At 41.0% G+C, this 23,881-nt stretch overlaps 1 protein-coding gene across 2 annotated transcripts; it reads right to left on the bottom strand.

Annotated features, from left to right (window-relative positions):
- Positions 1-514: 514 nt before the first annotated feature.
- plac8l1 (PLAC8 like 1) lies at positions 515-23,720 on the bottom strand. 2 transcript variants are annotated; one of them, XM_028421862.1, is made up of 4 exons: positions 23,644-23,720; positions 23,014-23,237; positions 22,382-22,518; positions 515-598 (listed from the first exon to the last, which is right to left on the bottom strand). In XM_028421862.1, the coding sequence occupies exons 1-4, from the start codon at positions 23,667-23,669 to the stop codon at positions 575-577; spliced, it is 411 nt and encodes a 136-aa protein (XP_028277663.1). In that variant the 5' UTR covers positions 23,670-23,720; the 3' UTR covers positions 515-574. The 2 variants fall into 2 exon arrangements, with proteins under 2 accessions (XP_028277663.1, XP_028277662.1); XM_028421861.1 differs by lacking the exon at positions 515-598 and adding an exon at positions 21,879-22,107.
- Positions 23,721-23,881: the final 161 nt, after the last annotated feature.

A 23,881-nucleotide genomic window follows, 5' to 3' on the forward strand; every position in this document is an offset into this window, starting at 1 on the left:
TGCACATTACAGCTGGGCAGCTGATGTGTGGACTGGAAATGTTGTAGTACAGTATACATCTCATGTGTCATGTACCAGTGTGACCATTTTCCAGTTCACCCACCAGCAGCACTCTCTGTGTATCTCAGAAAAAAGTGTCCATCACTTTGCTCACCGATTTGGCTTCACTAAAACCTGAAGACTGGATTCTGCCGTAGCCTCTGGTTAAATGTAGTCGACCCATTTTTGAGCAGATCTACCAAAGTGCTCATAAATCTTTAGGGATCTGCTTCTAAAATGGCAGATTGTCCCCCTCACATGTGCTTAATCCACATCTCACTGGGTCCAAGGAGTTTCAAAACACTTTGGTCATTTGTTTTTTTTACAGATGGACTGTGTGGTGACGGTGACCAGCCTCCCAGTACAGAAGGCATCAACCAGGATTTCTCTGGGCCACATTTAAATCCACACTTGAGACCACTACTTAAGAAGCATGAGAAAGAAGCACCCTTACCTTGCGACCACCATGTCCTTATGATTGTCCTTGGCTGATAAGATTATGAGACTGGGACAATGAAGGCCGATGTCCATTTTATCAGCCAGTGCTATGTTCAATCCCCTAATACAAAAAAAAAAGAAGTTACAATGACGTTACAAGAACACTAATTTCCTTCGACATTATGGCACAAGAGAACCCAAAGCTGTATTTATATAATTGATGTAAATTTATAACAATTAAAACAAGCATAACTTGTCCAGGTTCTTAAAAAGGGGCACACATAATGGCAAAGCAGACGCCTTTAACACTTAATTAAATTAGATAACCCTTTTTAAAAAATGTGTTCCACAGCAGAAGTGTTTTAAATAGAACCACTAATGCATTTAAACTTCATTATCTTAATTGCAGTGTCTATCAAATGATAGATGTTGCACATCTCAGTCAAGTTAATATTTAATATTTCACTGGGACTGATTTTCTATCTCATTTTAATTAGCTGTATGTGGCTGCTGATGATGGTGTTTGGCTCCTGTGAAACCTTAAGCTCACACAGAAACTCATGTCTGGGATGTTACAAAGGCCTCTGTCTGTGACCTCTCCACCCCACTCTAATTTCATCTTCAGACAAAAAAAAAAAAGTCCTTCTCAAAAATGATGCATGACTGTCCTCACCAACTGCAATCCCAGCTGAAAATGAGATTCAGGACAGCAGCGGGGAATCACTGAGGGGAATCAGCAGATACTTCTGCTACGCTTTGTAATTTTGTTTTAACGCCTATTTGGAAATCTTCAAATGGGCTTGTAAAGCAACTGTGTGTTAGTTACACTGTCCAAAATATAATCAGAAGCTGTGTTTTCATTTAACAAATAAATAAATAAAGGTCAGATTTTAAACAGGGCCGTGCCATAAACCTCTGTGAGACTGCAAGGTGCTACAGTGCTTGGAGATATGATGACATCATGCTCAGCTCAGATAACGTGCTTAATTTAGCCGGTTAAATGTTTACTGTTCAGCCATCTTAATTTTGTTTGCCAAGTATATCTCAGGCTGGAGGGAAAACTGGACCAAAACACCATTTTTTTTCCTGATGATGTTGCCACATGGAAAGTCACTGATTTTTAAGGCAGGCATTAATTAAGTGTATTAGTAGGAAACAGTGTTATTTGTTTTTTTTTCTCTTAACGTTGCACCAGCAAACAGGAAATGCCATCATTTATAAAAGCTGTGTCCCAACGGTGGAGGAAAAATGTTAAATCAATGAGCACGGACTGGTTAAATCACCTCAGAAGTAGCCCATACAATGTTTTCATTTTTCAGCGGTGACAGTTTTCAGATATTATTATTACTCTTTAGTCCAAAGCCCTGAGCAGTAGTCAGAATGTGTCAGACAAACCTGTCTGATTAGCATAATAAAGGATGTCACAGACAAATGCATCACTGTTGAACCGAGGTATGAAAATGTCACAGTGTATCAGTATTAAGTTGTGGTTTGATAGATTGTATGAGCAATGTCAATGAGGAGAGAAAGGGCACTAGTTAAGTTACTTCAAATTGAATCAGGCAGTAACTTTATAGATACATAATGTCGGTATCATTTGATGAAGGATCAATGCAGAGGCCATTTATAGAAACTGGACTGTTTGCTGTAATCTGTGGCAGATACAAGAGTTGTGTTGTTTATTTGCTTGTTTCCAAAAATAGCTAAAAAGAGCAAAGGCAATCGAGGCAGCGTTTGACTGCCTCATTCTCCGTCTAATGGTTTCCTTGGCTTCAGAGGAGCCCTTCATTTCAAGAGGATCTGGCTGCAGTGCAAAGAGAGAGAGAGCCGACCGTGGCAGATGTCACTTGAGAAGAAGGAGTTTACTCTGGAGTGAAATCAAATAAACAGACAATCCTTAATCCAATATAAACACAATGGCGGCACAAAGAAAAAGCTGAGAATTAGAATTAATGTCAAGCACCAAGCAGTGTAGGAACTGCAGAAGAGATATCTGCAGTAAATAGCAGTTTATTTATGTAGATTGTTATATATATTAATACTGTTCCTTTGTAACTACTCAAGAAAGTGACGCTTATTGTAAAGTGTTACCATTAGCACACAAACACACACGCATACACACACAAGTAGGTTAAGTTTAGCGCACATCTGGTGCAATCGGCTCCTGAAGAAGACATCCACATAGGGGGAGTGTTACACAGCCAATGGAAAATTAAATGTCAGAAATTAATTAACTCCGATAATGAATTCTTCATATCGTTTTGCAGATTTCTCTCTCCGTATTGCCGTACATTACGTACCATAACAAGTCTGCAAAGTTCTGCAAATGTACTTTATGATTATGCAATTTTTTTGCAAATGAATTCCCCGAGGTGTCACATTTGTTTTTCATCCTTGCTGTCTTTCCCAATCTCTCCCCCCCCCTTTTCCATCCGGCATTATAATTGGACTAATAATGGCGCAGACAGCCTGTGGCTGGGGCTCTGCACTCAGCGCGTTCAGTCTAAGTCAGTGCTTCAACCTGTCACAGATTTCCATATTCATACAGGGAGAAGTCGGTGCTCTCTCTCTTCGGGCTTCTTGTTCAGAGATTATTTTTCTCTCTGACATCAACCCCCAGCATACAGTTCAGTTTAATTTTTTATATGTATGGAGGAAAAAAAAAACATTAAACAGCAGAGCTGGTTAGAAAGAGAGAAAAAAGATCAAGAGAACTGAATGTAATCTGATTACTCCTCTCTCTCTCATCTGTGTTTACATCCCATTGGCTATTATAGGATCCAAACAAATCCACTGATGACCTTTAGAGAGATATGTATAATAACATAACCATGCACAACAGGATTATGCAAGAGAAATGACAAAATCACATTCCCTCATACTAACTTGCTCCTGAATATTATCGCTCCAGGTTTACAACCTTCCCGCAAAGCCTTCGTAATCCTCAGTACAAAAACAATACAAAACAACACTTTAAGATTTAGAGCCACACAGCTGCGTAGATCTGCCGTATGTAATATTACTTTGTGATTCCTGGAATGTTTGTCAGTCATTAAAAAGTGGGTGTATGAGACATACAATATGTCAATTATTGACACAGAAGAACAGAAGTGAAAGACACACAGTGGGAGCTCCAAACTGTGATGGTTGGCTTGCTTAGAGGAGCGAGCAGTGAGGCAAGCAGTTTGCTACTTTTTGTACTTGTCTAAGTCTTTGTATGTATGTGTGCTTCTTTGTGTATGTGTGTGTGTGTATGCGCCCCTTTTTTCTGCTCTTGTAGTTTTTTTTTCCAGCACAACAAAAAGCAGCTTACCATCTCTTGGTTTGGCTCTGTTTGCCTGCATGCACATTCTGTCTGCTTAGCCTGTCCATCTCCTCCTGAATCCTGTATGATAAGCTCGAAACATAAGATATTACCACACACACGCACACTCACGCATACAGACATTACACATGCACAAAAGAACATCTGAATAAAATGATGCAGAGAGACCTAAAACAACTCAACCACAGCAAAGGCAAAACAGGTTTTGCTGTGCCAAAAAAAATGGTGCATGAGCAATTAAAAAGGCTGCTGCTTGCCAACAAAAAGTGAATCATCAAATCACAAGCAAAAAGTCACTACTGTCTTTTATAATGTGGCTAAATGGGACTGCAAGAAGAGTGCTAAATGTGGCAGTGATGATATAGTCATTAATAACGAAACCAGCCTATCCTCACCTGAAGGATGGGCCTGGACCTCCAGTGACCCCTACCAGCATTTAAAAGGGGTCAGTGTGGAGGTGGTGGAGGAGAACAAATACTTGTACTCCTCCACCACCTACAAGTACTTGGACCAAAAACTGGACTGGAGTAAGAACGTGGACACTGTTTACAGGAAGGGCCAGAGTCGCCGCTGTGCTGAGGGCCTTCAACATCTGCAGGACGATGATGAGGATGTCCTATCAGTCTGTGGTGGCCAGTGCTATTGTCTGATGGGGCAGCAGTCTGAGGGTGAGGGACATCAACAGACTCATCAGAATCATCAGGAAGGTGGCCATGTTGTGGGAGAGGAACTGGACTCTCTGACAGAGGTGTGTGAGAGGAGGATGTTGTCCAAAATAAAGACCATACTGGACTGTCCCTCTCACCCTCTCCACACTGTGCTGACCAGCTACAGGAGCTCGCTCAGCAACAGACTCCGACTCCCACGATGCACCACTGAGAGACACAGGAAGTCATTCATGCCTGTCTCAATCAAACTACTGAACTCTGAACTGTAACATCACTACATTCATACTGGTACATTCATGTCATGCTCTTTACAATGTATAGGTTTTTATACAGTAGTAAATATGTACAATAGTAAATAGTAACGTAACATGAGGTCGATATTTCAGTCTTTGTGTGCATATTTCTCCAGCTGCACCTCTACATGTTTATGGGGGGAAACAGTAAAGATGTGCTTGTAAAATGTGCTTAATGTTATAATTTTGTGTGCTTTAGGATGATCTTTAACTAACCCCAATAGTTTTTTATGCTAATTCCAAAATGAAACTTGAAACCTGGGTGAACATGAAACTTAAAACAGGCTGGGGCCTCAAACCCAGGACTTGTACCTCCAGCACCTCCAATCTCTCTCATTACTTACTCTAACTTTTGCACCTGTATCTGTCCTAGGGAACCCATGAGATGCTAACGTCTGCACTGGCCTCACAAATACAAAAATAATCATCCATGCTACACTGTATTATCAGCAAGACCCCATAAAATGCACTGTAACTACAGTACTTTAATATAAAATCACTCCCCAACACAGTAACTTTGGATCTGTTCAGGTGCAACCTATCCTGCCACAGCTGGAGCAGTGTTCATCAAGCATCAGATTTCTACTTTCTCTGACTATAACCTACTATTACTTGAATAAAAGTGCACCTGCTTTTCGAAGCCTGTGGTGCTAAGAATGTGAGTCGGAGCTGACACCTGCTCCTCTTCTGACATACACCGTACATGCTGTAGCAACGAGCTGCCGTTTATCATCATTCCAGTCCACTGATACAGTTTGACAGCACTGAGCTGAACAGACTCATGTAACACCATGGCGGGTGATATTAGTCTCCTAACTCTTTTCCGCTCCTCACCTCCTCCTCATCCTCCTCCTCCTCCTCCTCCCCCACTTTGACCTCCATTTTCTGCTCCCCTCCTCCCTTTGGTCCCTGATCTTCCTCTCCTCTCCTCCCTCTAAGCCTGATTTGCCTGTCACACTGTCGCTTCCCCCAGGTCTCTCTTTCTCCTCCCTTCCTCGCTCACTGTGCTCCATCTCTTTTTCACTCTCAGTATCACACAACCCCTCAGCCTTCCTCTGACTTAGACATCGAATTCATTTGATACTCTTGGCCATCCTTTGCAAAGCAGAAGCTTTCTGAATCCATGCTGAGCATTAGACCGACCGCTCTCCTTCACAAGAAACAGCTTCAACAAATCCATATGATTAGGCCAGGGCGACAGAACACATATGGACGAGGAAGAGGTTATGGGATGGGGGAGAAATGAGGACACTTTAATAATTAAGAATTAAGAAGTGCACGATGGGCCCAGATAAAATGTTAGATACTCTTGAGCGAACAGGAATCACTTGCGTTTTGACAACTATAATCATTAATATTGTGATCAATATCACATATGTGATATGTCTTAATCAGAGGACATTGTCTCTTTTAATTAGAGGACACTAATGTTCAGCACATAAGAAGACACAGCACGTAGATGGTGCCTCTCCAGACAGGATTGGTGGGTTTGATCAGAAGTCACAGATCAGCTGGCTTTAAATAACCCCCGTGGTGCCTTCAGGACCTTATCTACCTGCACCTTCCTTGATGAGAAGAAAGAGCAACCAGCATCAAAGAGGATCTGTGCTGCCGAGGAGGATGCAGAGAAGCCCGTGGTCACTCCCAGTGACTCTGCTGCCTTTGGTCTTTATCCTCTGGAACAGATCTTCCCAGTATGCTTCCATGTTTGGCTGCAGAACTTCATCTGCTAGAACAGGAAACATGAAGACTCCACACTCCCACAGACACCAGTGATATATTTGCCAAAAAGGATATTAATCCAGCCCTAAAAAACAATCTTTTCTTTTAACCCATTCATTTTGTTTGTAGCTGCAGAAATATAATCAGAGTCTCGCACTGCACACTCGGTGCCTTGCAAACAAATGAAGTCTAACTTTTCTCAAGATGGAGCACAACACTGAACCGTGCTGCTGTTGGATTCTCTCATGAGACAAATGACACATGTGGCAACACTTCCTATAAAAATGTGCTGAGAGGAGTGGATTATAATCTGAAGAATTAACACTATTAAAGGTTTCCAGATGTTACCCTAAGCTGCTAAAATGATATTGCTAAGTAGCAAAAGTGAGTAATTCAGATACTGAAATGTATTTTAGTTTGTCTCCAGCACCGTGGGAAATCTTAGCGCTATACATTCAGATCATGCCTGAATGCTTATTTCATCCAAACTATTCCCAAGATATGGTCCCATATAAGAGAGAAAGGAGGAGACCAAAGGTGATGGATTATGCCATTATCCACAAGTAGGTTTGTGCGCCAAAAATTTGTCATATTCCTGACCTTGGCTGCTGAAACAAATTGTTCCTTCACCTCACCATCACCAAAACTTTTTTCCTCCTTGCATCTTCCTGCCTTTTGTTTTTTCTTTTTACTTCTTTTCCTACAACCCTGTTAAAACTGAAAAAAAGCAAATTCATACAATTTAACTCAAATAAATAAAATAGTACTCTGGAACAATGAATGCAAGCCGATGGGATCGATAAAAACAAAACACAATAGTAGTACATAATAAACACTTTATATTCATCACACACGAAAAAAAACAAAGACATAAACCAGCAGCCTAATTTTAGCCTGGGCAGTTATACCCATGCAGATTCCTTCCTGAAAAAGCCAATCAAAGTTAGTGCTGCAGGGATGTGATCACGTTCAAGGAGAAACAGAGCAGATAAGAATGCTGAAGGACAGATGTTTTTTTTTGTTTTTTTTTGAAAGGCACTATTTGAAGATATTGATTTCACTTCACATTTGAATGACCTTGGTACGCTGTCATCACCCGAACCAGGTGTGTGCCTCCTCAGTCGCTCGCGAATTCCCAATGGCTTTTAAGAATAGCGGAAAGTGAAAGTCTGGTTGGTAACACTAGTTTTATTGCCCAATCACATAGCTTATTAACTTATCAATCTAGTCACTCAGATTTACATTAAATGGCCAAAAGTATGCTTCAACAATTAATAAAGAAATGGAGGAAAGAGGAACATTTTAATGACATTTTCCACTGGTTTGTCCATCAAACGTCAGAATACACAATCACACAATGGTGCAGTAATCTGCTGCAGATCTTGTAGGTGTCCATTCATTTCTGATGACATACTGTCTGTGTTTACTTTGAGTCAGACTTAAAAACAGACAGCTAAAATCTAATATAATTTTATGCAACTTCTCATGTATCTACTAGTGAAGTGATGTGAGCAAGGTTGATGGCCACAAACTACAAAATGGTAGAAATGACTCAGAACTCTTCCCGTCAACAATCTAAACATTACATATTCAACAGAAGCATCCTGTTTAATCATCCTTTCCTCCCTTCTTTATCTAATTCCTTGACCTTTTATTGCCTCCATTTCTTATTCTCGCCCTCCCTCTGTGTGTATCTCTCTCAGCTTTCCGTGGCCCAGTGAGGGGAAAAGGTGGTTTCGTTGTAATAAATAACAGCACAGGGCAGCTCTTGGAAGCATTAGTCTAAAATGCCTTGTAGTAGCAAGGGGGGGGGGGGGGGGGGGAATCCATATTTTCGGCATGCTTGTCTCCAGTGGAAAATAGACCTCAAACCATTTGGAGCCACATTTTCTCCATTCAGCTACATTTGTCACGGACACTGCACCAGGTGAAGTTCAGTCCTCCACATATCAATATGTGTGTTTACATGTAGAGTTAAGTGTATATACTGCCGGAATAAATTAAAGGACACCGTACATATTTGCATCTATATCACCTTAATTAGCCTTTAGTCTATAGAGTCAGACACTTCACCTTCCTGTCTGTCATGTGTAAGATCAGATGAGATCCCTACACTTTGGCTGTCATTGGTTTTGCCAGCATTTAATTTCACTTTGCATCTACGTGACAACTCAGTGTCTTCTTTCCTTCTCATCCTGCTCCCTTCACACTGTTCCAAACCCAGAATTTGGTACACCAACATATTGTTAGCTTTCCTATCATCTGTCTTTTTTTTTTTACATAAACGATTCTCTGCCTGCCTCGCTATTTTTATCATGTCTTGTTCTTTTGGACTGCCCTGTCACTTTTCTTCCCTTTACTTTGCCTCTCTGTATCCCTGCGCAGCTCTCAGCTGTACTAATGAAAGAATGAGTGATGTAGGTGTTTGCTGGGGGATGGAACCTGTCATTTATTTTCCAGTTTTCTGCAGGGCATGCCTCGGGCCAGACTCACTTCGACCACAGACGAAAGTTACCACCAGAGCTTTTACTCCATGGTGTGTATTGCCTCTCTGTGCATATGCACAAACTGACAACACACACTCACACTCCTGCCTTCCTGCTGCTGACAGACTGATGTTTGCTGCTGTCCCAGGGAGTGGGAGTCAGAACAATGCTGTGTAATTGAATCCCTGTTGTCAGTGTGTACCTTACTCTCTGATTGTGGCAACTATCTCCAACAGTCTATCTCTGTATTTGAAGAGTGTTTGCTTCTTGCTGTCTTTGATTGTCTGTCTAAACATTCTTTCTTTATACGACTCTGTGCCTGGCTCTGTCTCTTTCCTTGCTCGCTTGGTGCTGCTCTGTGTGTGGTGCAGCATAAGTGTTGATTTCAGTATCCTCTTTGGTAAAATCTTTGCATCCGTTCTTATAAATACATACATCTTTGCATGTGTGTGTGTCTTGCTTGTATTCTTTACGCTTTGAATGACACCTCAACCAGTTGGTCTCCTCCATGCCTCATTGCTCTTCATTGTTTTGCTGCTAGTTTGACTGACATGTCATCCTCAAAAGATGTTTGCATCGCCTAGGCACTCTAGATTGGACACGCTTGCACGCTTGCAGCCTGCTCTGCGTTAGAAGAAAGACAGGGAGTTTGGTTCTGGTTTATTTATAGTCTCCCATACTTGTTCACACTCTACAGACTATGTTTTGATTAGACGTCTCACCAGGGAGATCAGAGCCTCGCTAGTCTCATATTATCTTTAATAATATTTGTTTCACTCATAAAATGTAGGTAAGGTGTATCAAACTTCTTCACTTTTTATTTTATTAAAGAAGAAGCACACATGACCAATGAAATTGGTCTTTGCAATAAGTAACTACTATATACAGCTGAACATTAGCAAGTAGGCCACCTAAAGAAACAGAAACAGGCTAAATATGGCAACGTCTTCACCGGCATCACTCGCTAAACTTTAAAATAACTGTCAGGGGAGATTAATCCAGGCCAGTCCCAAGATACTGAAAGATACTGAGCTACATTAAAGCTCAAATATAACCAAAATGCAGCATTACTGTCACAAAGGGGCCACTCTACCAGCATTTAGGGGCCAACCATCTAATCATGAGCTACCACTCACACTCCACCATTAAATAAACAGGTCACGCTGCGTCTGTAGGCAAGGTTTTGGTGTTGCCAGATTTGTTTTGCTTGAGTAGTCCAGGTTGTATTGACCAATGCCATTTGATTGGGCTTAGGGTTCATGCAGGTTAAGAGTCCATGTGTCCAAATAAGGTGGCAGTATCATATCCTGTGGGCATGCAAGTCCACATATGCAAATATGGCCGCTGTAAATATATGCCAAAGTTTGCTAATAATAGCTAAGTTGTGGTGACAGACCTGAACAAAACTGGCAGGTATCTAAATACAGAGAGGAAACTCTCTTTAAAAAAATGACTCAATTATTGCAATCAGCTTAAAGCATGCAGGCAAGAGGTTTAGTTAATAGTGAAAAACACCGGATGATAGTCTGGGATAGGTTTTCAGAAGCATATCCAATTGAATGTATTGGAAATGATATTTAAAACATTTACATTTAAGTCTCCGAGCAGCATATTCAAGGCTTTCCACTGAAACAACCTCCTATGACATGGTCTCTATGGGAAGTGAAGTGAGGGAAACATTACACAAACACTCTAACATGTAAGGAAAATGTTTTTGATGATGGCGCGCACACACACATGCACACACACACGCACACTCCTCTAGAGGTAGGAGATAAGGTAATCCATTTACTGGTTGGAGCAAGTAACCTGCTATCAAGCTGAATGATGGAAAACCAGCCTTCATCGTTCAATTCTCTCCTCCTCTCCCTGTAACTCTCTCAAGCAGGGACACATGTACCTTATCTTTTTGAGGTTTAATCAGCTTAGGTGTATAATGTAGGTGGTAGGAAGAAAAACTTAACCCAGCACAGATAAGCTGTTGAATGTTTTCGCTTGAAGTGTAATTCATTTACCTGAATGGTTTGTATTTGATAGATCCTGTGATTTGGAAACATCCAACTTCCCGTCAGGTCTAATATTATACAGAGGTTTATTGTTATTAAAGAACATCAAAACAAAGAGAGATTACTGACTGTGCAGCACAACCTGGTATCAGTGTGTAAGTAACATGTCACATGCTTATTTATGGTGCTTTGAGAAAAGAAGGCTTTGTTGACATGCATAGTGTTGTATGAAATAACAGGTTTCCCATTGTGCCATTACTTTACAGGTTTGAACACAAAAATTAGTGGGTTAGGTGACCCTTTAACAATATTGAACATATTGAAGGTATCCCATCGACAACGTGTTCAGTACAATTATATATCTACAACTCCTTTCCATTAGGGGACTGAATTAATGTGTACACATGCACTGTACTGTGTTTGCACGAACACACACACACACACAGATGCCTGACACAATGGAGCAGCTTCTAAAATGTACTTCATTAAAATTCTTTCAATTGTGTAGGTTTGTCTGTGTGTGTTTGTTAATGAGCTCCACAGAGCTACTTGTTGTTTTGATGTTTTGTTCTATTGAAAACTAATGCCTTTGGCACTATGCAGATATCATTTTTTGTTCTTCGTCTATGTAAACATGCAGAGTCACTTGATTTGTTGCTACAGTATTTTTTTGGTATTTTTAAATGTTTGGACATGGACGTGGATCAGCTAGTTGGTGGATCTGGTTATACTACAGTAAGAGAATAAATTCAACCTACATCCTTAATGCCTAACCTTAACCAGTTGTGTTTTAATGCCTAGCTACAAACATGAGTGGAAAAAGAAATGCAATGACAGGTGCAAGAGTCCACTTTGCCAAAACAAAGCAGTGGTGCCACAGATTGGACGCCATAAGTCCACTGCAGATATGAACCTCTGTCTTCCTAATGCAGACTTTTGCAGCTTCATACTGTGAAACAATAATGTGACAGATTCACTCATTTGCTGAGCGGTTTGGTCGATATATTGGAATGAGACTGTTAAAATCCTAAATTCATGGAGAAGGTGTACATCTGGTTCAGTGCTGTGCATGAATGTTGGATTGAGAAAGATCCTCAAGGCTACGAGCTAATATCCTGAGCTTCCCGTGGAAATGTGGTGGTCCTTTCTGAAAAGACATCTTTGTCCTTGTTCAAGTAGTGCTGCAATATTTATGCCATGTGTGGCATCATGGGAAAAAATATTGTGTTTGGGGATTTAATGCTGGCACAAACATTGCATGGAGGACACATCAACTGCTAATCACAGGCTGCAGCTGGAAATAGGAAAACTAATGAAAAAGGCCACCCATGTAAACACTCTAATTGGACTGGTACCTTGCTATGATAATCTGGTTATTATGTGCATGTAAACACAGTCATTGTCTAGTTCCACTTCAACTCATTCATTTTGCAGTTTAAACTGTGAGTAATTGGATCCTTAGAAAGAGGTTTGTAGAGCCACAGGCACAAATCCCTACAGGTGAACACTGAGGTTAATAGAACCCAAAGCATCCAATATCACAAATGGATCGAATCAATACAATAAAACAATGAACACTGTGGCCATAGAGAAGATAAATAAGCCCATATTTTACAAAGATTAAGGTACAGTTTGTTAAAAGTTTTGATTAATATGTTCCAATATCCTTCCACATGAGATAAGTGTATGCTATTGATATAATTCACAAACAGGCTTTTTGTGTGTGTGTGGGGGGGGGGGGGTCCAGTGTGTGGTCAGAAATAATATGGACATGCAATATGGACTAGGCCCCCTATTTCATATTACATTTTCATTACCCTCATTATTGAAGATATGAGAGATAGGAATTAACGTATTTATACATGTGTTAGTGTGGAGCAGTCACAAATGTTGGAGGAGATTTATATAGGGAGCTGTGTAATGTGTTTGGGAGAGATAATGAGTAGCATGCCTATTGTCCATTTAATGCCATTTTGAGAATAGCTTAATTAGAAAACATTGGCCTGGCTTAATCTAGATCTGATGGCTAGGCCACGGGTTTAGTCTTCCTCACACAAGCCACTGAATAGTAATATTTTCCAACATAGTTGGAATGATAGCATCATTTATCTGATGTTTGAGTACAGTAAGACTCACAGACTGAATCAATTGTTTATGCATGAGCCACTTATTCGCAGAAAGAAAATGTTTGCAGTGTGTAATGAGTTGAAGCAACAGTGCTCTTTACTTAGACTTTGGTGGCTGTATCAGTTCAATGTTCAGATGGGCATGTGATACGTTACACTCGATTAACATAAACATAATATAATGTGGTATGGCAGCTAATACGTGCACATATTTCATAACCATAAATGTATTTTATCCGGTGTATAAATAATCGAAATGTGGCATCTTACCACCGATCCATGTGGTACCTGTTACATTATTACATTATTACACTGTTCCATTCGATCATATAAGGGTCTATGTTTACCATTTCATCTGCACAGTATTTTATGTTCTGTTCATTGTATGTCTGTTATGCCATGTCTGTCATGTAAATTTAGCCTTACTTTAGTTTATTTACTTAATTTTATCTTAGTTTTTATCTTATTGCATGTTAATTGTTATATGTTCTTTGTATGCACCAATCACTAAGGCAAATTCCTAGTAATGTGAACCCCCTTCACTTACATGGCAATAAACATGATTCTGATTCTGATTCTTTTTAATGAGAACATGTTGCTTTAGATGCAACTGAATGGGCAACCAATCAGAGAACGAAGCATGTGACGAAGGCAAAGCAACAACCAAACTAGACAAAATATATGTGCCGTGCAGTGGAGTAGGTACGCTGGTGAGTTACTGGTAACGGTTACGCTATAAAAACTTGAAGACCCAAGGTGTTCTTGGCAATTCTGCAAATATTTTTAAGCAAGGTAGGCAGCAACAACCTGGACACCGCTGTGTGAGGCATTGCATAAAGCCAGCCCAGTGTTTAGGGTTTGTGCCTTAAGGCTGTTCCATACTCCACGAGAACAGAGAACTCGCTCCACGTGTGGTAAGAGTAAAAAAAAAGTTCGTTTCAGCACGGAGGTACCATACTCCGCAAGACGTTTGTGTGCAGAACTCCTCATACGGCCCTCCTACGCAGCGCACGTCATACACAAAAGGTTGACAATGCAATTGTATTGCAAATTGTGAGCACAGTCGTGGTTACCTGGCCTAACGAGCTGATAATGTTCAGGGAAGAGGGTGCACAGCATGACAATAGATAGAAGATCAGTGTAGCTGACTGTAGCAGACCTCTGGTCTGTGTGAGTTTAATTCTGTGAACTTGTGGATGACTGTCTGCAATAACACATCCCGTCTCCCGGTGTTTAATGTGCGTCGAGCCCATGTAACGCCGTGATCAATACTGGAATTAATTTTTATCGCCGCCTTTTGGCCAGACACACTCCTCTGTGCACCGTGTTTGCCAGCTGCTCATCTAAACTGTCCATCGTCATTGTACTTCCTCCTTCTGTCTGTGTGTTCTGCATCTGAAGAAGCTCTTGTGCTTCTCCACATTCATCACGCCCACAATAAATTCTGACCAATTACAGCATGGTTGACACACAGCCTTGAGAGAAAAAGTTCTGCCCGGGCCATGTGTACGAGAGCGCTGCACAACGGGCGGTCCGAGATAAAAAATGACGTGATTTTGTGGGCGTAACGTCTGCAGGGGGAAAGAGATTCTCTGTTCTCACGGAGTATGGATCCAGCTTTTAGTAGTGGAACTATCTCTCCTCTCCTCACAGAAGGTTCTTGAAGTGAATGAGTATGGCACCTCTCTCTGGCTCCCTGTGACCCTGCAGTGCAGGAAAACAGTGAGTTCAGATGATGGATAGATGAATGGATGAATTGAGTGTCGCTGGCCAGGCTTTAACCATAATGCCAGATTTGAGCCAAAGGTTTTTATAGGTTTATAGTAGCTGACGTTTGTTTGTGTGATGATAAATGTCTCTTGATTTAAAGTCTAAGGTAGACAAGTGAGCAAGCAAGGGTGCACAGAGAAGGCTGGGAGGATGGAGAAAATGAATCCCCAAGACTTGAGTTCATTCACACTAGCTCTCTTTTCCTCTCTGCACTGTTGCAACTCTCTTCTCAGTGCACGCCTACACATTTTTTTTCCGCACTGCAGCCTTTTGACATGTAGAAATCACACACACAGACACACACACACACACTTTTGAGGTGCCAGCAGATGAAAGAACACCTACATCAATGGCAGCGCTGTGGAGGCATGTGTGCCATGGAGATAAAAAAAAACATTATGCAATACATGCCAGCCTGCACAACCCGTTCATGTCATGTCAGCTATGAGGCACCCTACATACATAGAGCACACTTACAGGTCACATGATATATAGAAAAACTAAAGTGACAGACCTGACATATCAAAATGCCCTTTAGGAAACTCCTCGGTAGGAAGGATGATGACGGGTGACAGAAAAGCGGGGGCTGTTTTTTTGTCTCATACAAAAGAATTGTGCATGGGAACCTTTGGACTACATTACGATGCTACTATTCTGTAGATTAGGTCCTGTCGTGCACATAGAATGGTATGGTGATAGTAAAACCTTTATTTATCAGTCATTGCAGCACACTTGACCTTTTCCAACAACTGTTGCCCACTGACCGCGCTGAGACACTACATAACACAAACAAGCCCGAGAGCTTAAATTGAAGCTGCACGCTGTCAGAGTCGCTTGTCATCTAAACTCCTGCGTCACATCAACCAGCGGTAAATAGAGTGGATAATGTAAATCCCCTGAGACAAGATCTGCTCTGCACTTACAATTTCTACAATGAAATAACATTTAAGTTGCGTTAAGGCAAATAAATAGCCGATAAATTCTATAATAATTCATTACAAAGCATTCAAAAATGAGTAAAGTCTCACATTTTGTAGGCTGAAATATAAGCAAAGTGGGTTAGACTGACAACCACTCAAAGACACTGACAAACATGCCTAACCATCATAGAAAGACTCGGACAAAGAGAATTTCCACTGCTTGAGTATGTAAATCACCATAAATGCAAATAAGCATATTTCCCAAAATTCTTTAAAGATTATGTAGACGAGGCCCTTAGAAAGCCATGTGGACTCAGCTGCAACATGACAAAAAACGTGATGTAAAGTAGACATGCTGTATTTGTTCTTAGTCTTTACAGAATCCTTAAAAACTTCCACATTGACAGGCTAACTTTGTTTCTACCCCAGCTAGGGTGTCTTCTTCGTGTCTGTCAACTCCTCCAACATGATTTTGCTCAGTGGTAGTGGCCACACACTGTGCCTGAGCCAGTTACTGTGTTATGTGTTATTCTTTATTTCTTTATAGTCTCCTATATGTCAGTGAAAACAGGAAGAAAAAAGTTATCATCACATGAATTTCTAACATGCTATTAACATTTTCTTAAACGGTACCAATATTATTTAAAAGAGCAGCTCAGAATGTTTGTCTCTTTGACATCACACACCATCTGAATTATGACAGCAAGCCTGCTGAAGAGTTTCTGTTTAGAATTGTAAATCTGTGGAACAGTGGAAAATAGAAGAATCATTACTGTCTTTCACTGCTCCAGGTTAGCACTCTTCACATCCATATATTACACAGATCCATGAAGGAAACTACAAGCCACAGAGGCCCTAGAGGTGAAGGGCCTCCTGTAAGCAAGGGTCTCTGTTGGAATGTTGTTAAGATTTTACTTTGCACAGTGAAATGCCAAAAAGTCCTTCTGGCAAACTGAAGGAATGACCTAAACATTCACTTTGAAGTTGTCGCAAGAAAAGGGGCCATGATGACACCTTCAAAGGGAGTGTTTATCCCCTAAGGTTTTCTGCTGGATGGCAACGACTACTGCTCTGTACTGACATCACACAATATGGGTCCCTCCAAGTCTGCAGGGTGAAATCAAAAAGGTGTCCGCATGGTTGCAGTGATGCCTCTATCATCTCTATCATCTCTATCATCATATGCATGTCAAGTACAAGTTTAAAAGCAATCGAGAGCACTTGGGTTTCTGTATTGAATTCCACAGGTGCTCATAGAAAAATGAGAAAATGTTGACAAATTACACTTTAACCAAAAGAGTATACTTTTTATGATTCTGCCTGTGCATTGTGAGCATTAAAAACACCTTTAAGGCCCCATTCAAACTTGTGTAATCATTGTTCTCAATCTGAACAGTGCAAATCCAGTTAAAGCCAGATTGATCTCAATCCGGCGTCACTGAAATCTGGTTAAGGTCTGAACACAAATGCGGCTAGCGAATCTGGTTGGCGAAGTGATACAAGAAAGCCGCGTGTAAACATTCTTACAAATCCAAAAGCTTTGCCTTGAGTTTATTTTTGACATAGCTACAAAGGAATATACTGAGATTTGGACCGGAAAAAAACGAAAGAGCGAATGGGGGCACCCGGTCCTACCATAGTCTGGACGGGGTCTGGGTTTTACAATGACACTTGGAGGACTGCAAAGACGCCAGATAGAGCTGGATTGAGCATGGACGTGTGTGCAACAGCCGGATTTGAAAATAGGTCTGAATGTATCCAGCTTAAAAGCGATCTGGATTTGATCCCACTCAAGCTGGATTGACTTTCTCTAGTCTGAATGGAGTCTAAGTGCCTCCATCTCTGAAGCAAGTGACATTCATGACATACAACACAGAGATCTTTTCCATTCAATACTCCCATTGATGCAAAGAGACTCTCATTGGTTCTTTTTTCAGTTTCTTATTAAAAGAAATTTAGCACAATACAATTTGTATTTTGTGGTAAAGTTAAAGGAATGCAATGTCTTTTTACTGCTTGAACTGCTTCATTGATTGTGTACTACTTGTGTGCCCTGATTCTGGTGTCTGCTCTGTAGTTTAGGAGTGTGCTAGGACCAAAGGTTTCTGGTCACTGTACTGCCTCTGAAGTTTACTTCTTCCCATAGACTCATGCCTCCATCTAAACTCTTGATATACACATGCAGCCATCCACGTGATGGTACAAAACAAAACAAACTGAAGCGTGATTCATCAGAGCAGGCCACATTTTCCCATTGCTCCATTGGTCCAGTGCGGATGCTGCATGCCTCCTGTAGACAGGGGTCAGCATGAGCACTCTGAATGGTCCATGTGCTTCACTGAGTTTTGGGTGCCTGTGACCCTGTCACCGCTTCACCGGCTGTCCTTGCTTGGACAGGTTACAGTTGATATTAGCACTGTGTGCTAGAAATGCCCCATAAGACATGATGTCACTGATGCTCTGACATAGACATCTGATCATCATATTTTGGCTTTTACAGTTGCACATTTCTCAAACTGAGCTGCTGCCTGTTGCACCCCACCCTTTGTAACATGATAATCAATGCTCATTGGTTTTATTGTTGCAGCTGAACACTTGCATATAGATGTGTTACTGAATCAAATCATAAACAGGATGAATGCATTTTAGAACATCAGCGTCTGTAAAATCCAACCATATACTGTAATTTAGTGTGATGCATGACAAAATTGTAAACATTCACCATATTTGTTTATTTTAATTAATGCTGGAGGAAGTTCTGGCAGCTGTCACTGTTTAATGACCTCAAAGGATGCACAGCTTGAAAAAGATGATCCTCCCTTTTCTTGTCACAGCGAGGAATATGAGGCTGAATTCTTCATCGGAGAATACAGTCCTACCGAGGAGCAAACACTGCAAAAGCAGGCAAATCTCTATCATAATCCCTGTGTATGGCAGAGGTTTTTTCAAGTCAAATCATTCCCTACGATTAAAACCCTCCTCCTGTCTGTCTTTGGAAAAAAAAAATTAAATCTATACAACTGCCTTCTTAGTCTGAGGAGCAGAGCGCAGCCAACAAATTCCATCATCAAACACACAAACACATACAACTGAAAACAAGACAACTCTGTTCAGCAGCAGGGCACACAGGCTGCTGCACAAACTGCCAAGGTTTCTATAGCTTCAGGCTAAACAGCAGCTTTCCCATCCACAGTGATAATGTGTGCAAAAGAAAGACGGAGAGAAAAACAGAGGGAGACAGAGGAAGGAGGAGACAAAAGGGTATCAGAGAGAAAGTGATATGAAGAGAGTGTGAGGAAGTGTGTGTGTTTGTGTGTTATGTAAACCCCAGGTGGTGCTTGTTGTCCTGGATAGAAGCATCACCAGGGGGACGACTGCTCCAGCTTAGCAGGTCTCTCCACACCTCTTTCATTTTTCCCCCCAAACACACATCAGAAGTAGGAGTCAGGAACAGAGGAACAAATAGAGAGAGAGATGAGCTTATCGAGAGGAAAGTGGGGAGATGGCAGGAACGCACAAATGAAGAAGGCTCAGGAGGTACAGAGGAAGAGTCTGCTGAAACCAGAACTGGAAGAATATAGTTGTGAAACACTTTTCATTGTATTTTTCCCTGTGCTATGTTTCGTAAAAGTGCTAGTTTCTCTATACGAGTTCATAATCATGGTAAGAGCCTTTCTACACACATTTGCATATTTCACACACATATACACACTTCCATGTCCACCCACACACAAATGCCTCCCCGTGGGGCTGTTGTCGATAACAGCCTGCACTCCACACCTGATGCATCTGTGGTGATAGTCGTCTTCATGCTGAAACAGCAGAAAAGAACATCAGCGGGGATATTTTATGGCCCCTCTCTGACTGCTGACTGAGGAAGAGCTTCACTCTTCCAAATCCTGACCTCTGCTGCTGCGGTGGAAATCCCAAATCTGACCCCGCATCAGCACTTAACACTGATTTCATCCCACTGAGCAGCTGTAGCAACTGAATAAAAAAAACAGACAGCACCCAGATCTGGGGCAATACTGCCCCCTAATGGCTCAGATGTGGAGGTGATGACGTAAGGCCAGGCGCTGTTAGTGAGAGTGGAGATACAAGGTGGAAAATAGGGTTTTTCTTCTATAACAGAGTAAATCCTACAGTATACAAAAATATATGCTGAAAGTGACGCAATCAAGTACAACCGACCTGCAATACACAAAAGTTATAGAGTTTTCCCACCTGTTTTAGATTGAAGATTGATTCAACATTGTTAATTTCCAAAGCAAATCTTTAAAAAATCTGCCTTAAAGCAACTAGGAAGCCTTCATTGTCATGCTTCAATCTCATGTAAAAAATTTAGTGAACAGAATTTAGAGGGTTAAAAGGTCGATATAAATACAGATAAAGTTTAAGGGCTTCTGTATGAACCTCTCACAGAACAGAATAGATTTCCAATTTACCAGCTGATAGGTATTGATCGTGAAGGGGTAGTAGTAACAGCGTTGCAGTGGAGCCGTAGAAGGATTTCGTCCAGTACAAATGAGCGAGGTATTGATGTCAGCACTATGTAGGTGAAATGTTTAACTATATGGCTTTTGAGATGAAACGCAAACATAAAAATATAAGTGGAAATTCAAAACACTAGCGCAACTATAGTTTTATCGTCATGGGGATTGTACTTATTGTAGTTTATTGAGGGGTATTTTTTTTTACTTTAAAAATATGAATATATATATATATTTTTAAAGATGTTTTCTTTCAGCTGGGAATTTGTTTCTTTGATGTGCAGGTACAGGCTGTTCTTTGGTCTTCTGTGTATGTGAATTCACAATGTCCACAGTGGGACGTAAACTGGTAGGTGAACCCCCCCCCCCCCCCAAAATGCAAAGTAGTGTGTTTTTATGCTCTCTGCAGCTAGCAGCATTAATAGGCAGAAACAGCATGAGCACTGTGGTATGGGTTTTTTTGTGAGCTCTTAGGACGAAGTTGGTTAAGAAGAACTTCTAAACCGAAAACAACATGGAAAAATACACATGCAGTGTTTTAAAAGCATGTATCTATATCAGGACATTCACTGTGTAATATATGGTTCTCTGTCCTTTCTGACAGGGAACAAGTTTCTCCCTTTCTCTATTTCATTTGATGCAGCCACCATCTGTAAGAGTTAACAAATTACATGTTTGCCCTTTCAGGACCCATCTGCTTTGTGTACCTATAAATAACATTTTCATATCCGTTCTTTCTGGTTGGCATTTCAGGTTCAGGAAAGCACAGCAATCAGGCCTGGATTAATAATATGATTGAATGCCTGAGGGGGGGAATAGATGGACAAAAGAATAACAGGGATATGGAAATAGGCTTTATTATCGCCAAACTCTACTTGAACTGTTGACTGCAATCGCAGCTACACTGTGGCCTGTATGCTGAGTAATCAGGCTGATGGTCCTGCATGCTTAATGGAGTCGCACACTTGTTTCATCCAATACACCATTTTAAAGTCACACTGAAGAGCTACATGCAGCAAAGCTTTAGTTCTGTTAAGTTTTATATGTGATGATTAACTGAGATGTTTTGTTCTGATTTATAGATACTGCCCCACTTGATGAGCTGTTGCACAATTTGTGCCTCAAGGTCTTGAAAGCAATACGTATCCTCATCTCATCCCTCCTCCGTGTCTGAGAGGCGCTGGACGCATTAATGTGTCTGGCGACCTTTGGTATGTATGTGAGACAAAAATGAAAGGGGTGGTCCAGAGAAATCATGTACGAGATTACACACCTGATTTATTTTCTATTTAAAAAGCCTCTATAAAATGTTGTCAGTACGTTTTGTATATTGCTTTTTTGAAAAATGTTGACTGAGGACAAGGTGATAAATGAGACTAAGTTGTTGTCTCTGCAGGCAAAGCACAATATGTATTACATTCTGAAAGAATACAGAAATCCTGTAGATTCTTTTCTGGTAAAAAAAAAATCTAACCTCTACTTTACTTTGGCTACAAGGCCTCACAGAAACTTCAGCCTTTTTGTAGGAAACACTGGCTTTATTGTCCATTAAATGCTCAGACTAATTTAAAAGCAAGGCCGAACCTTGCAGTTGTGATCCTCAGTGCTACTCATTCTAGTAATCGCTGTTGGTCCAAATCAATCTGTGTTACACTGTAAATGGACAGGGTCTTTTTACTGTCTAGAGTTTCTTCAGGAGCATTCGAGTGCAGTAGACACATGATATGTCCGAGTCTTCATCCTCTGCTTCATTTCTCTTATCATCTGACATAGAGCAAGAGGGTAACAGCAATACACTGTGGTCCAGTCCTCACACACACTTCCCTGTGGGTAAACATGCAGACAGGCGCACGCATGCAAGCAAACACATACAGAGGAAGCGGACATGCAGACAAACAACGCAGCGGGGAGACAGCGACAGAGTCAACCACCTAGTAAGTAACATGAGAATGTTCTGGGATTGATCCACTCCTGATATACACTAGTTTTTAGTTAGTTAGTGTGGTTGTTTAGTGAGGTTTATATGTGATTATGAGCAAAGAGACATTTTAACCAATATTCACCCTCCATTGACAAAAACATATTTGCACACACTCACCCGTATCTTGTAACGCTCCCTGATCCCAACTCGTATGGCAAAAGTGGATCCTGGTAAAAGAGGCATGCACAGACACTCCCCATACTGATGAGCTAGACTCAGGTCCAAACAGCACGGCACAAATGCTCCAAGAATGCCTGCAAACACCAACACAGAGCAGCATATCAGGAGCAAGTAAGTGACAGAGAGAAATCCAATATAAATGTTCCTCTTGGATTCCAAACTGAAAACTGAAACTGAAAATGTATGAGATTGTTTTTGTCTATACACATATAACAACTGGTTAAAATCTTCTTCTTAACTAAAAATCATCTTAATTAGCTTACAGAATGATATATTAAGCCAGTCATAGATCTTGTGCAACAATAAAAGCAGCACTTCTGAGTATAAAAATACATTTGCAAGAACCACTTCAAGTTCATCCAACAGTATGAAGACTTGTGAGTGATTCAGGGTGTATTTAAAAAAGTGTTGAGCAGCGACTGAGTATATTAATAATAGAAGAAGCCCCTCTTTCTTTGGATCAATGCTATATGTAGCTTCAGATGTATACTGTTCTGGATGGTTGATGGTTGTTGAGCTAAGAACACTTCTCTGAGACTATAGTGTCTCGCTGTGTGTTTGTATAGTACATGTCGTCTTGTCCGCGCAGACATCAAACAGGCCAGTGCTCCAGTCTCCTCCTGTCTGTGTAACAGTGGTGATGGTTGTCGTGGTGACACCGAGGCCAGGCTGTGTAAGAACCGGGTCCATTGCTGCAGGGGCTACATTTAACCTCCAGTTATTCTCACTTCCTACGGTGAAGCCCCCCACTTCCTCCTCTTGAAATGCTGATGCTCTGACTGACAGTCTTGGTCTGAAATTTAATTAAAATCTATTTTTAAAAATATGGTAGATCAGTTTAACAAGGCTTGACAAGCTTGTTCAGTAGCTGCAGAAAAAAAAAACAAACTCGTAAGGTAGTCGGTGTTTGGCTTTCATGTAAACAACCTTTTTTATAATGTCTCTTATCCTTCACACTTAAATAAAAGAAAATTGCACTAAAGGCAGAATCAAGTTTGACATTTAATAGATGTGCAAAAGCAGAGCTGCAGAGAAATACAATTTAAAAATGCTCCTGTTTTGGTTTGCCTTTTATTATTGAGGAATAAAAGAACAAATAAAGCATATTAAAAAGAAAGAGTAAAAGAAGGAGCTGTTGGTTGTAGTGTGTTCACTGGTGACAACGTGTAGGTAGGTACAAAAGAAAAAAAAACACTTACTGGTGTGTGACTGTCGTCTCCTCCATTACTAGGAGCTATTGGCATCCAGAGATGGGTGAGACGAGGAGAGTGAGCAGAGAGTCAGCAGGAATGAGGAGGTGGTGGAGGGGGCGGAGTGACACTTTCCCAGTGAGAGGGTGTGTGTTGGAGCAGATAAGCCAGCAGTCAGATGGCTCGGCCAGAAGCTGTGTGACAGAGATAAGTCTTGTAGTTGTCTTCTGTCTGAGACTTCATTGTG

Source organism: Parambassis ranga, chromosome 14, assembly GCF_900634625.1.
Source record: "Parambassis ranga chromosome 14, fParRan2.1, whole genome shotgun sequence".
NCBI classification, from domain to species: Eukaryota; Metazoa; Chordata; class Actinopteri; family Ambassidae; genus Parambassis; species Parambassis ranga.

Excerpts from the sequence above, each read along its gene's own strand:
- plac8l1 (XM_028421861.1), bottom strand. The coding sequence starts at position 23,669 with ATGGAGGAGACGACAGTCACACACCA. Across the intron at positions 23,238-23,643 it reads GAGACGACAGTCACACACCA|ACCAAGACTGTCAGTCAGAG; the intron begins GTAAGTGTTTTT and ends ATTAAATTTCAG. Across the intron at positions 22,519-23,013 it reads CTGCGCGGACAAGACGACAT|GCATTCTTGGAGCATTTGTG; the intron begins GTACTATACAAA and ends TGGTGTTTGCAG.